This window comes from Osmerus mordax, unplaced genomic scaffold (genome assembly GCF_038355195.1).
Source record: "Osmerus mordax isolate fOsmMor3 unplaced genomic scaffold, fOsmMor3.pri Scaffold_240, whole genome shotgun sequence".
Classification (NCBI taxonomy): domain Eukaryota; kingdom Metazoa; phylum Chordata; class Actinopteri; order Osmeriformes; family Osmeridae; genus Osmerus; species Osmerus mordax.
In genome coordinates, this window is record NW_027120552.1 from 1 (window position 1) to 14,639 (window position 14,639).

The 14,639-nt window shown below is 50.5% G+C and overlaps 1 protein-coding gene across 1 annotated transcript; it reads left to right on the forward strand.

The window, feature by feature from the left end:
- Nucleotides 1-8,701: 8,701 nt before the first annotated feature.
- LOC136939550 (protein phosphatase 1 regulatory subunit 29-like) lies at nt 8,702-12,676 on the forward strand. The gene is made up of 5 exons (XM_067232173.1): nt 8,702-8,732; nt 8,785-8,905; nt 9,143-9,341; nt 9,751-10,730; nt 11,080-12,676. Exons 1-5 carry the CDS (start codon nt 8,702-8,704, stop codon nt 12,674-12,676), a joined length of 2,928 nt encoding a protein of 975 aa, XP_067088274.1.
- Nucleotides 12,677-14,639: the final 1,963 nt, after the last annotated feature.

The window sequence follows — 14,639 nt, forward strand, 5'->3', positions numbered from 1 at the left end:
CACATGGTGGCTGTCACAACGATTCATGGCCCACTCTCTCTCTTTCTACCACTCTCTCCATCTCTCTCTCCCTCTCTCTGTCTCTCTCTCTCCTTACTCTCTGTCTCTCTCTCTCCCTCTCTCTGTCTCTCTCTCTCCTTACTCTCTGTCTCTCTCCCTCTCTCTCCCTCTCTCTCTCTTACTCTCTGTCTCTCTCTCTCCTTACTCTCTGTCTCTCTCTCTCTCCTTACTCTCTCTCTCTCTCTCTGTCTATTTGTCTCTTCCAGACACTGCTCAACACAGCCCTTGGTCTGGAAGTGACAATGTGTGTGTGTGTGTGTGTGTGTGTGCCAGACGGAGAGAGGATGGCAGGGGAAGGAAAATATGAGGTGAGGGATGAAGGAAGGTGGAATGTGAAGAGCAAGTGCAGAAGGGGAGAGGAAGAGTAACGAGAAGAGAAATATATTCAAGAGCGAGGTAGCAAGACAGGTCTGATCAGAGACATAGAGAGAGAGAAGGAGACATAGAGAGAGAGAGAGACACAGAGAGAGAGAGAGAGAGAGAGAGAGAGGAGAGAGAGGAAGAGACAGAAAGAGAGGGTGAGTTAGAAGGATTTACGAGAGAGGGAGAGAGGAGGAGGAGTGCCCAGCTCAAAGCGCCAAGTCAGAAGTTTTTATCCCGTCTCCTGATAACCACATCACAAATCCTCTTCCTCTTCCTGGTCCGCCCCCCAGCCAGAACTCAACCCTCTGATTCGTTACCCTCAACCCCCGTGGGAGGAGTCTTGAGAACTTGACAAGACTATCAGCGCCCTGCACAAGGGTTCTCCTCTCCCACGCCTCTCTGCTTCCCTCCTCCTCTACCTCTCTTCCTCTCTTCTCCTCCCTTTGTTTCTGCCCCTCGTCGTTCCACTTCCTCTCTTTTGTCGACTCGATCTTTCCCCCTCTCTCCCTTTGCTCTTCCCTCTCTCTCTCTTGATTCTTCCCTCTCTCTCTCTTGATTCTTCCCTCTCTTTCTCTTTGTTCTTCCCTCTCTCTCTCTTTGTTCTTCCCTCTCTCTCTCTCTTGATTCTTCCCCTTCTCTCTCTTTATTCTTCCCTCTCTCTCTCTCTTTATTCTTCCTTCTCTCTCTCTTTATTCTTCCCTCTCTCTTTATTCTTCCCTCTCTCTCTCTTTATTCTTCCTTCTCTCTCTCTTTATTCTTCCCTCTCTCTCTTTATTCTTCCCTCTCTCTCTCTTTATTCTTCCCTCTCTCTCTCTTGATTCTTCCCTCTCTCCTCATGCTCGTCACCAGTCAGTCTGGTGCAACACGCCCCACGTGCCCCTAGCGTCGCACCGCGCCAGATAAGCAGGATGAATCACAAACAGCTACTGTTTTGGAATGCTCCAACTTTCAGTCTCTTCTTCTCTCTCTCTCTCTCTCTCTCTCTCTCTCTCTCTCTCTCTCTCTCTCTCTCTCTCTCTCTCTCTCTCTCCCTCTCCTCCCCCTTCCCTCCTTCGCCCCTCACCCTCTTCTCTTCTCCTCCCTCCCCCCCTTTTTCTCCCTTTCGTCTCTGTCCCTCCCCCCCCCCCTCCCCTTCTCTCATTTGCCCTGTCTACTTGTTATGTTCTAATTCATCTCCAGCAGTTGAGGCTGTACACAGCAGAGAATGATCTGTTTGTGTTTGGGGCTGTCGTACATTTAGGGGGCCGAGATGGATCACCTTGGTCTCCTTCAGTGTAATTACTCTGATTAATGATGGTGTGATGCTGTCTGACTGTGTGCGTGCAGGTCTTTGTCTCTTTTTGAGTGTGTGTGTGTCTGTGTGTGTGCGCGATGTCGTTCGAGCGTGAGTGTCTCTGGAGCGGAAGCGTCTGTGTGGGTGAGTTGGTGCTCTTTACGAGCGCACTTACAGTACGCACGCACACACACACACACGCACACACACTGTACAAAAGGATGTGAAGGAAGTAGGCCTCAGGCTGTGCTGGCGCTGAGTGGATATAGCAGTGTGCTCTGCAGCACTCAGAACACAAGGGCTCTGTGTGTTCCTAAAGAGCAGCCTGTTTCTACACTCTTCTGGTCTACAGACCAAGACTAGAGAGTGTTTGTGTGTGTGTGTGAGTGTGTGTGAGTGTGTGTGTGAGTGTGTGAGTGTGTGTGAGTGTGTGTGTGTGTGTTTGTGAGTGTCTGTGGTCCCCCTTGTGGGTTTGGCAGACTGACAGAAGCCGGTGTTAAAACTCACAAAATGCTGTACTTAACGAGAGAGAGATAAAGGGAAAGTGTGCAAGAGAGAGAGAGAGAGAGAAAGAGAGAGAGGCAGTGAGGCAGTGAGTGTGAGGAAGGGTGAGGAGGAGAGAGATGGCTCATGAGAAAGAGGAGGTGTGTTGGGAGATCTAGTAGGTTGTTTTTGAGGGTGAATCTCGTCTCCTTGTCAGGGCTTCCAGATAGCGGTAATTGGAGTTTGCTGTGTTTTGCTCCCATGGTGCACTGCTGGACGCTGCCTGGCTTGACTGTGTCTCAACGTCTCCAACAGGCTCTCAACCCCATCCCTGTCCAACTCTGGACCACACCTGTCTCTCTCTCTCTCTCTCTCTCTCTCTCTCTCTCTCTCTCTCTCTCTCTCTCTCTCTCTCTCTCTCTCTCTCAGAAGAATGCTTTATTGGCATGACAGTTCGGGTTGAGCAGTATTGCCAAAGCAGTCCATATTGAATGGACATTTTAACATATATATCATAACATTTTACAAGGAGTCTAACAATAATAATATGGCAAAATAACAGTACCATAGTAAGTTGAGGACTGTAGAAAAGTTACAGATAAATGCATGTCATAGTAAGATATAGAAAGGTTTTAACAGTCATACAAGGTTGATTCACTGTCCCTCAGGTTGTGACATTGAGATACGTATCTAGCGGCAAGACTTGCAGTAGGCCCTTCGCCCAGAGATATCCTTAATTTCTCATTTATGTCAAGTTCTGTGTAGTTTACAATTAACTGGTTACATTTTTCCAGATATTGATCTCTTATACTTTCATACTTGTAACACTTAAGTAGGAAATGTTTTTCTGTTTCAATTTCCCCTGATGTACAGTGCCCACAGATTCTGTACTCTTTAGGTAACCATGTTTTTTTATGTCTTCCTTTTTCGATTGCAAGGGTGTGGTCACTCATTCTGTATTTTGTGAGAAGCTGTCTTTGCTTTATGTCCTTGACAATATATAGGTATTCAGCCATTTCATATTTTCTATTTAGGCCCCGATAGGCAGTCTAATTTGTTTTGTGTCTTGGTTTCTTTTTCCCAGTGTTCTAGGTAGGAGTTTTGTTTTCTGTTGTGATTAGTTTTATTTTGTTTGGTGTTAGTGAAGGGGAAGGAAGTGTGCCGGGCGGTACCTGGTTTGTTAGTCTCATAACCAGCTGGCACAGGGGGCTCCTCTCAGGGTTACCTTCATGGACTGCAAGGGCTTTAGAGTGGAGGGTTTCCTCAGGACTGGATTTTAAATGGGTGTAAAATGTTAATGATCTTTTCTGGATTTCTAATGTTAGTGGGAATCGGCCTAATTCTGCACGACATGCGTTTGTGGGGGGTTTTCTTTGAATATTTAATATATATATTTGATATATAATATATTTCGACAGAAGTCAGCATGTAGAGTCTCTATTGGGTGCTTTTCCCAATTGTTGAAGTCTAGACGGCTGAGTGGGCCCCATATCTCACTTCCGTAGAGAGCAAATAGGCTTGATGATGCTGTCGAATATTTTACAACCAGATATTAATTGGGATGGTTATTTTATAAAATCTTTGTTTTATTGCATAGAAAGCTCTACAAGCTTTTTCTTTAAGTGCATTTACTGCCAAGCGGAAGCTACCAGAGGCTGTCATTTGTAGGCCTAGGTATGTATAACTCATTGTGTGTTCTATAGTTTTGTTTCCCAGTGTGAATATGTGCCTCTTTTTGCTGGCATTTGGGCTTTTTTTGTATGACCATGATATTAGTCCTTTTTTGTATTGACTTCCATGGCCCAATTTTGGCAGTATTCTTCCAGTAAGGCCAGTTGCTGTTGTAGCCCTTCTTTTGTGGGTGACTTCAGAACCAGATCATCTCTCTCTCTCTCTCTCTCTCTCTCTCTCTCTCTCTCTCTCTCTCTGTCTCTCTCTCCCTTTCTCTCTCTCTCTCTCTCTCTCTCTCTTCTCTCTCTCTCCTCTCTCTCTCTCTCTCTCTCTCTCTCTCTCTCTCTCTCTCTCTCCTCTCTCTCTCTCTCTCTCTCTCTCTCTCTTTCTCTCTCTCTTTCTCTCTGTGTGTCTCTCTCTCTCTGTCTCTCTCTCTCTCTCCTTTTCTCTCTCTCTCTCTCTCTCTCTCTCTCTCTCCTCTCTCTCTCTCTCTCTCTCTCTCTCTCTATCTATCTCTCCCTCTCCCTTTCTCTGCCTCCTTCCATTTCTTTCTCCATTTCCTTCTCTCTCTCTCTATACTTCTTTCTCAAATTCACAAATAGATGTCAACTCTTCCCCTCTTCCTCGCTCAGCTGTTTCTTGTTGACCAATTTATATTTCCGTCAGATCTGTGTCTCTCTGTCTGTCTATTCCCCCCCTGCTCCCTCTCTTTCTCTTATCTCCTCTCCCCTTCCACCTTCACTTTTCTTACCACTCCCCTCTTTTTCTCTTTCACACGCTCTCCTTCTCTTTGTTGTGTTTGATGAGGTCATGAACCTGGTCCAGTCTTCAGCTTGTCCTCTCTTCCCTGTCTCTTCTCTGTCCACCTCCTCCTCTCCTCTCTCCTCTTTCTTCTTCTCCTCTCGTTTCTCCACCTCCAGCTCCTGCCTTCTACCTCACCTGTATCTCTCTCCTCTGAGCAGGGCAAGGACCGGGCAGCAGTCGACCTCAATCTCTTCCTCCACATTAGACCGACACACACACACGCACGCACATGTACGCATACAAATGCAAACACACACACACACACAAAACAGTGCATTTTATCTACTTTCCAGGCACATAAAACGAAAATAGTCCGATATATTTATTTTTCACACACACGTATGTGGTGTGGCGTTAAAATTACCAAGGAAGACTTTGTCAGCTTTGTGTCTCTCTGCTCAATGGCATCCTGACAGGAAACTGTGTAGCACAGTGGCACCTTATCTTTCTTTACACTATTGTTCAGCTTTTCTGTGAGCTGTCAATCAGAGGAAAGCTTTGATGGGAAAGCTGGCCGTTAGAGGTACTGAAAGGAAAAAAGAGCTACTTTTATGTTCAAAAGCGCAATATAGAGAGCCGCGACTTGTTCACTAAATACACCTTTCTCCTTCCGTTCCTTCCTCAGCTCTTTGGTGCCGTCGTTTCCGAAAGCAAGTCTTCAACAAAGTGTCATGAGGTAACCAACTGTCTTCCTTTGGCTGTGGGAGAACTGATTGTACTCTGTACGTTCTAGAACTGTGGATTTCAGCCGTTCTAGAATGTTCCACTTGCGTTCTAGTTCTTGTGTTTATGGGATTTTGTGCTCTGAAACCCTGTCTGTTTAGATCCACACTTTTTATTACCTTTATTCCTCCTTTTTTTCTCTTCCTCCTCCCCCCTCCTCTTCCTCCTCCCCCTCCTCTTCATCCTTGCAACCAGAGCTGCTCACCTGCCTCGCTCTCCCTCAGTAATTAGACCTGCCTGTCAGATGAGAGGATTTAATTGCATCACTGGGAGATACCCAACTGCCAAAAGAGCTTTGTTTGAACAAAGACATGGAGGGCATTTGAAATGGGGAAAGACATACATGTATTTTCCGACTCTTTCTGTCTTTGTGAGCATGAACAGGAGAGAGAGAGGTTGGTTTGTCCTCCTGGCTTTGGGACAGGGGAGTCCATCACGATAGGGTATGGTGTTCCTCAAAAAGACCAGGATTGAGAAGGCGAGGGTAGAAATCAATGTCTGTATGTTTTGAGTGGGGGCAGGGACAGAGAGAGAGAGAGACAGAGAGAGAGAGAGAGAGAGAGAGAGAGAGAGAGACAGAGAGAGAGACAGAGAGACAGAGAGAGAGACAGAGAGACAGAGAGAGAGACCGCACCTGTCATGCTAGTCTGACCCTAAATTCTTATGATCCGCATCCAACTTTGTTGTTTGATGAATAATTCACTTCTTTCCTTTCATCAACTCTGCCATGAACTCTGGTTCACACTGATACACACACATATTCACCCTTATCAAGACATACACCCACCCACACACACACACTCCAAGCCATCAAACTTTTATCCCGAGTGTTTAGTCTAATACTACGATTTTGATATTCGTACTCTCCCCCGTCAAAGCCGGTGGCCGTAGCTGTCGTCTGCCAGAGAGAGACCTGCTTCTGCGTGCAGGTGTAATACACATCACCAGAGAGAGACCTGCTTCTGTGTGTAGGTGTAATACACATCACCAGAGAGAGACCTGCTTCTGCGTGCAGGTGTAATACACATCACCAGAGAGAGACCTGCTTCTGTGTGTAGGTGTAATACACATCACCAGAGAGAGACCTGCTTCTGTGTGTAGGTGTCATACACATCACCAGAGAGAGACCTGCTTCTGCGTGTAGGTGTAATACACATCACCAGAGAGAGACCTGCTTCTGTGTGTAGGTGTCATACACATCACCAGAGAGAGACCTGCTTCTGCGTGCAGGTGTCATACACATCACCAGAGAGAGACCTGCTTCTGTGTGTAGGTGTCATACGCATCACCAGAGAGAGACCTGCTTCTGTGTGTAGGTGTCATACGCATCACCAGAGAGAGACCTGCTTCTGTGTGTAGGTGTCATACGCATCACCAGAGAGAGACCTGCTTCTGCGTGTAGGTGTAATACCCATCACCAGAGAGAGACCTGCTTCTGCGTGTAGGTGTAATACCCATCACCAGAGAGAGACCTGCTTCTGCGTGTAGGTGTAATACCCATCACCAGAGAGAGACCTGCTTCTGTGTGTAGGTGTAATACCCATCACCAGAGAGAGACCTGCTTCTGCGTGTAGGTGTAATACCCATCACCAGAGAGAGACCTGCTTCTGCGTGCAGGTGTCATACCCATCAGTAGGGCACTTCCCCAGTGTCAAAGGTGAAATTGAGGGCGACCAGTGGAGACATTGAATTATCAATATCAATAAGAGGGCCTGCTTTGAGATGATGGCGGGGGGGGGGGGGGGGTGAGGGCAGCGCCCCCAGTTGTGAACGGCGGTGAGGGGGTGAGTGACCGGAAATTAATTGAGGTTTACATACTGTAGAGAACAGCGAGAGGGGGGGTTGACTGTTGGACCGCTACCAAGGAAGTGTTGTGTTGATGAACTAATGGCCTCTTTTGTAGTTCGGGGGAGGTAGGTTCTCTGGCATCTTGTATTTCTTCATCAAGTCCTTGATTGGTCCGCTGTGTCTTGACAAGTACACGCGCTGAAGATTAGAACATCAGTTTCCCTGAGGAGCGTTAATACACTGAAACAAATATCTTCTGTTTCCCTTTGTCAACCAGGTACTTTATTGTGAGCAGCATCGCTCTCTTGGTGTTGGACAGTTATGGATTTTTTTTGTTTTGACAAATTAATTTCGCCTTCTTCTTCCAGCCTATGGGGATGATATAGGCCTGTATGTGCACCCGTTTCATTCTGGATTAGAGAGTCCTAATCCCCCGACTAATCCAACTAGCAAACGGCAAACGGCTAAGTGTCATCATCAAGTGCTCTGAGACCGATTACTTCACTTTCACCGTTTATCCTCTTTTTCAGTCGTCTTTCTCTCCCCGCTCCTGTAAAACGGCATTTACGAGACACCAACGTAACACTGTGGGTTACAAAGGCATCGTAACAGAAGATTGTTGACTGGCGGGAAACCTTGTAAACAGCATAAAACGGCTTTGAAATGTAATCACATTGTTTGGGCTGGTTTCTTTTTTTTCTATTTCCATTTTTATTGGTGTGATCTCGCAAAGCTATGGTAATGAGCTTGCCACGGGAGTGTCGTTGATCGAAAGCTAGCTTGGTTTTTATGAGTTGGAGCAATAGGGTAGAGAGATACGGGTTTATTTGAAACGTCAAAACATAGCCTATCCCCCTCTCGTTTAATATGACTTAATGAAGTCTACATAGCTGAGGGTTACTGGGGTTCCTAGAAGACGTATTGTGGCCTTTTATAATTACGCTGTATCTTTTTTATGTTATTTATAATTACAACTTAATATTACTTTTTAAGCAATGTCTTACGAAATGTGACCTAAAGTAAAATTAATAAGCAGAATTAATAATGATTAATAATCAGAAGAGGAACACAGAAGATGAATTAATGGTTTCAGTGACGCCTTTATCATTTCCTCATTATCATTACTAACGCTGATATATCTTGTTCCTTTTCTCCTGCTCTCCCTCCATCTCTCTCTCCCTCCATCTCTCTTGTAGGCTTGCTGCCTCCACCTTGGTTGCCACGGAAAACGGTTGTCGGGGAGGCCATGAGTAGCTGGGGCGACCATGACCGTAACCCATCGCATCGGAACAGCTAAAATGGGGACTGCACACGCTACCGTGTTGGAACCCCAGCTCTAATTGCCACTTAAATAGCCTTCCTTCGCCCACTCTGCTTTCCCGCTAGTCTTTTGTCTCCCACTTTCCGGTTTTCTTTTTTTTTTTTTTTCTTTCTTTTTTTTTCTTTACTTCCAACTCTCCCTTTCTCCGAACCCAAACCCCCCCACCCCCCTCCTTTCTTCAATCAAAACAACGTCATAAATCTCACAATAAAATCATGGCCAGCAGCTTTCACTCCCCCCTCTCCCCCCTCTCCTCCTTCTCCCCCCTCTCCTCCCCCTCCCCCCCTCTCCTCCCCCTCCTCGTCGCTCCTCGCCCTGCTCCTCCCCCTCCTCCTGCTCCTCCATCTCCCTGCCCCAGTATCGGGGGACTGTTGGCTCATTGAGGGGGACAAAGGCTTTGTCTGGCTGGCTATCTGCAGGTGATTGGCTGATTGATTAAGGGATTAATTGTTTTATTGTTAATTGGGGCCAAGTCACACCTTTCTGGAACTGATTAATTACATCATATATGATTGTATAATGGATTAATTGATTGGTTAATGGATTAAGAATGCAGTAATCTTCTTGGTGTGTTTCTCTGCCTGTTTGTCTGCCTGTTGTCTGACTGTTTGTCTGCATGTTTATCCACCTGTTTGTCTGCCTGTGCGCCTGTGCAGTCAGAACCAGCCCCCCTACGAAACCATCCCCCAGCACATCAACAACACGGTCCATGACCTGAGGCTGAACGAGAACAAGCTGAAGACCGTCCTCCTCTCCTCCATGTACCGCTTCACCAACCTGACCGACCTCAACCTCACCAAGAACGACATCTCCTACGTGGAGGACGGGGCCTTCTCCTCCCAGGCCAACCTGCAGGTGACGGGGGCTTTGAGCGATGTGATTGGCTGGTTTGCAGAGGTCGGAGGTCAGAGGTCGGAGTCAGTTCAGGGGTGTGGGGTAGATGGTGTGTACGGTTTCTAGTGAAGTTAGGCATTCATGTGAGGCAGATTGAATTGAGGGACAGAGGATCAATATTGACTGTCTGGAACTGGTGAGGATAGAGGAGTCAAGTGATTTGAGGAAACGTATTACAATGTGCTTTAGAAATAAATACAAAAGAATATACATGCAAACATTTATGTATGTACTTATGTATGTAGATATATTTGAACTCTAAGCTCCTCTTCCCCCTGTATGTGTATACGTGTTTATGTAAATATCAACATTTTCATAAACAGTTCATGTATTTATTTATTCTAAAACGTGTCTGTTGTCACGGCGCCAGGTGCTCCAGCTGGGTTACAACAAGCTGACCAACCTGACGGAGGGCATGCTCCGGGGCCTGGGCCGCATGCAGTGCCTCTTCCTCCAGCACAACCTCATCGAGGTCATCGCCACCAACGCGTTCTGGGAGTGCCCCAACCTCAACAGCCTGGACGTGTCGTCCAACAAGCTGGCTCGCCTCGACCCCTCCACCTTCACCAGCCTCAACCGGCTGATGGTGTGCGAGCTGGCGGGGAACCCGTTCCACTGCGAGTGCGAGCTGTTCAGCTTCCTCACCTGGCTCGAGGCGTTCAACAACGTCACGCACACGTACGACCGGCTCCAGTGCGAGACGCCCCGCGAGATGTTCAGCTACCCCCTGCTGAGCCCTGTGCCGGGGCACGCGCGCAACGCCCGCGCCATCCTCTCCTCCAACTGCCGCGACGGCATGAAGATCCCGGGCCTCACCTCCATGCCGCCGGACGACTTCTCAGGCGAGGGGCCCAGCAAAATTGGGACGGGACCCTTCTACCTGCCCACGCCGTCATCCCCCACCGACCCCATCCCCAGCATCAAGCTCTTGGGCGTCACCCTGTCCTCGGCATCCGTCCTGGTCCAGATCCCTCACCCCTACGCCAAGATGTACGTCCTGGTCCAGTACAACCACACCTACGGCTCCGACGTGATGAACCTGAACAAGAACAAGGAGATGGTCAACTTGCAGGACCTCCGCCCGCACACCAACTACACCTTCTGCGTGGCGTCGCTGCAGAAGAGCCAGCGGCACAATCACACATGTCTGTTCTTCGCCACGAGGGCGGCGGGCGCCGAGGACCTGCGCGCCAACCCGTCCACCACCACGCACTACATCATGACCATCCTGGGGTGCCTGTTCGGGATGGTGATCGTGCTCGGGGTCGTCTACTACTGCCTGCGCAGGCGGAGGATCCAGGAGGAGAAGCAGAAGTCGATCAGCGTCAAGAAGACCATCCTGGAGATGAGGTAGGTTCTAGGAGGTTCTCGGGGGGTAGGTTCTAGTAGGTTCTTGGAGGGTGAAGTAGGTTCTAGAAGGTTCTCAAAGGGTGAAGTAGGTTCTAGGAAGTTCTCGGAGGGTGAAGTAGGTTTTTGAAGGTTCTCGGAGGGTGAAGTGGGGGTTTCCTAAGATGAGGAAAGCTCTAGAAGGTTTCCTGAGATGAAGAAGGTTCTTGGAAGTTTCTAAAGTTTCTGCAGGATGGAGAGATGGAGCTGATGTCCTTTACTCTATTGTGTTAGCCACGACAGAATCAACTGTGTTTCCAAGATGGCCGCCCCTCAGAGGCTGTTATTAATGTGTTCCTCGACCCCGGCTCAGGTACGGCCCCGAGGCGGCTGCCGCGGCGACCAAGGACCCGGACGCCATGCAACGTCTCCAGGAGCAAGCTCACCACCAGCACCAGCACCACCTCCAAGGAGGAGGAGGAGGGGGAGGCAAGCTGCCCCCCTCAGCCATCTCCAGTCAGGGCATCCTCCACGGCTCCAGCAGCACCACCTCCTCCCGCCTGTCCTCCCTGCCGCAGGTGGAGAAGATGGCCACGGCATTCTCCGAGGCGATGGCGTCCAAGGGTAACTACATGGACGTGAGGACGGGGGGAGGAGCAGCAGGAGGAGGAGGAGCAGGAGGGGGGGTAGGCGGGGAGGAGAGGGGGAGGGAAGGGGGAGAGGCGGTGGTGGATATGAGAGGCGGGGGAGGGGAGGACAAGGGGGCGGAGGCGGGGGACGATTCGGACGATGACGGGCGCGGTTCGGCGTCGGAGATCTCCACCATCGCCAAGGAGGTGGACAAGGTCAACCAGATCATCAACAACTGCATCGACGCCCTCAAGCTCGACACCGTTGTCGTTGTCGCGGCGACCGGCGACAGCAACAACAATCCCGCGTCGCCACCCGCCTGCACCACCTCCCTCCCCCGCAACCTCCTCCCCCTCTCCCCGGGCGGCGTCCGCCCTCACCCCCACCCCGACCAGATCCTCTCAGCCTCCTCGCCCAAGATCCACCCCCACCCTCACCCCCACCCTCATCCCCCGCCCCCGGCCCAGGCTCCCGTGCCCCTGGTCATGCCCTTGTCGGAGCGCCCCGGCATCAGCGGAGGGGGGTTCCTCTCGCCGCCCTACAGAGACCCCCCGCCCGCCAACGCCGTCCGTCCCCTCCAGAGACAGCTGAGCGCAGACACCGCCGTGGTGGTGCTCAAGAACCGCTGTGCTGTCCCCGCCTCCGGGCCCAGCGGAGGAGGCGGCGGAGGCGTGGGAGGAGGAGGAGTCTCCATGAAGAACGCCAGGGTCTACAGCCTGGACGTGCCTGAACCTCGCAGCCCGGACTCCTGCAAGTACCCCCCAGAGAAGGGTAGTCCTAGGGGCCGGGGAGGGGGGGGCGGGGGGGAGGCCATGCTGGGTGGAGGAGGCAGTGTGAACGGGGGAGGCGTGGGAGTCAACGGGGGAGGGATGGGGTGCGGGGTCATGCTAGGAGGAGGGGGAGGCGGAGGAGGAGGAGGTCAGCAACAGCACCACCTAGAGGTCCACCCGGACTACCACTGCTCCGAGCACCGGCACTCCTTCCCCGCGCTGTACTACGAGGGCGCCGTCGACTCCCCCTCCTCCCCCTCCCCTTCCCAGAAGGCCTCGTTCCTCAAGCCGCGCGGACGTTCCAAACGCGACGCGGCCGCCTACTCTCAGCTGTCACCGGCGCGGCAACACAACTACTCGGGCTACTCGTCGTCCCCGGAGTACTCGTCCTCCGAGAGCACCCTGAGGATCTGGGAGAGGTTCCGCCCCTACAGGAAGTCCCCGCGCGAGGAGGCGTCCTACGTGGCAGCAGGACACGCCCTGAGGAAGAAGGTGCAGTTCGCGAAAGATGAGGACCTCCACGACATCCTGGACTACTGGAAGGGTGTGTCTGCCCAGCAGAAGATGTGAGGGGGGGGGGTTGTCGGAAAGGGCTGACTGCAGAGGCGTGGGCGTGGAGAGGAAGGAGGGAGGGGGGGGTGTTGGAACGGCTGGACTGGATTATGGTGTGGATGGGTGGAGGGGTGGAGTCCTCGGTTACTTATGGGGGTGTTGGTCTAAATGGCCCAGTTGGGAAGGGGAGGTGATGTACTATCTGGTGGAGTAGCAAATTATTCTTTTTTTTTTGTAGCAGAACAAAAGGCAGGAGAGATTTTAAACGTGGTTGCAAAGCAGGTTCTAGAATGGTTTCACAGGAGTTTTCTAACCGGGGATTCCAAAAGTACCTGTGATGTTCTGTGTGTTCTTGAAGGTTCCACAGCAACAGTAATCCACATGGTTGTTCTTCGGCCATTCTCTTTTTGTCTTAAAGTCTAGGGGGGGGGGGGAAGCAAACGATAATGTCTCTTGCTTTGGCACTTTGGTCCTCTCAGGCTGCCATTGCAGAAGGATAAGTATCACGTAATCATTGGAGGTAAATTTGAATGAGCAGGTGTTTCCTGTTTAATTACACCATACAGTGCACACACAAACACACTCACACACACCATTAATTGCTTAGGCCTATCCCCTACTTAAATCCCATCAAACCTCCATTCACAAAACAATCATTTCACCGCCTGGCTCGCTTCTCTTCTCCGCTGTCGTTTAAGCGGGAAAATGATCGAGGGACGGGGATGAAGATGGGGAATTAGCGGGGTTTGTTTTAGACTCTCCCCCTGGCTCCGCCCCTTCTCTTCAGGAGGTGGGATATTAAGCGATGCTTATCAAGTTAATTGTTGTTGCAGCAGGTAATTAGCTAGCTGGGAGGCAAAACAGGTGGGGGAAGAAACGTGTGTGGGAGGCGCGGGAGGGGGGGGGAGGGGGGGGTTAGGGGGGAGAGATCGACAGGGTGACGTCTGGAACGTGCTTATCGGTTGGAAACACCTACACATGTTTTGCTGAACGTGTGTGTGTGCGTGTGTGTGTGAGTGTGTGAGTGTGAGTGTGTGTGTGAGTGTGAGTGTGAGTGTGTGTGTGTGTGTGTGTGTGTGTGTGTGTGTGTGTGTGAGTCCAAGTACTTCTGTCCCCAAGCATCCAAGTGGACAGATGGGTACAGATGCTTTGCATACTGATAACAACTTGGCCAGAGGGGAGTTTGGTGTGTGTGTGTGTACACACACAAGGGGATGTGTGTGTACGCTTGTCCCGATAGTTCCAAGTAAGCCGTTTCCAGACCTGCAAGCATTCTGTTTCGAGGCCAATTCCTTATTTACAGGTTTAGCTACGGAGCAGTCTCTTTTGATAAGCCAAATACATTAGCATTTCAATAGTGCTAGTCATGCAGAAATCACTTTGGGCAGGGGTTATACAGAGTGGTAAGACCGGGGCTGCCTCCAATGATAAAACCTGTGGTAATCACTTTTACGGAAGAGGAGGTGGGAAGGGAAGAGGAGGAGAGGAGAAGAGAGGAAGGGGGGGGAGAGAGAAGGTTTTGCTGTAGCTGCATCCTAAATCAAGCGTGCAAGTGTGTGTCGAGCCGGGAGGTCAGGGGGTTCGCACTGGAGTACTTCTTGATGTCTGATGAGAGTGAAGGATAAGATCAATGTCGGCCCGAGGGGGAGACGGTTGCTATTAACTTCTACGTTTCGACGTTCCGCTAAGCTGCTTCCGGTTAGCTGCTTGCTAACCCTGTGAGAGAGAAGGAAGGGAGAGAGGAAGACAGCAGAACTCTTGAGACCTGAGTGCCATCGCAAACGATGTCCGGGGGGGGGGGGGGGGGGACACAGTCATCTCACAGTCATGGGAAAGAGAGAGACATGAGATAAACGGAGAGAGACTCGCCTGTAATCAGACCTCCTTGACTCCGGAGGTGATTCCTACTCTCCCTTCATCTTCCTCCTCCTCCTCCTCCCTCCCTCTCCTCCTCCCTCTCTCCTTCTTGATCTGATGTGCG

Excerpts from the sequence above, each read along its gene's own strand:
- LOC136939550 (XM_067232173.1), top strand. The coding sequence starts at position 8,702 with ATGGCCAGCAGCTTTCACTCCCCCCTCTCCC. Across the intron at positions 8,906-9,142 it reads GTCTGGCTGGCTATCTGCAG|TCAGAACCAGCCCCCCTACG; the intron begins GTGATTGGCTGA and ends GCGCCTGTGCAG. Across the intron at positions 9,342-9,750 it reads CCTCCCAGGCCAACCTGCAG|GTGCTCCAGCTGGGTTACAA; the intron begins GTGACGGGGGCT and ends TCACGGCGCCAG.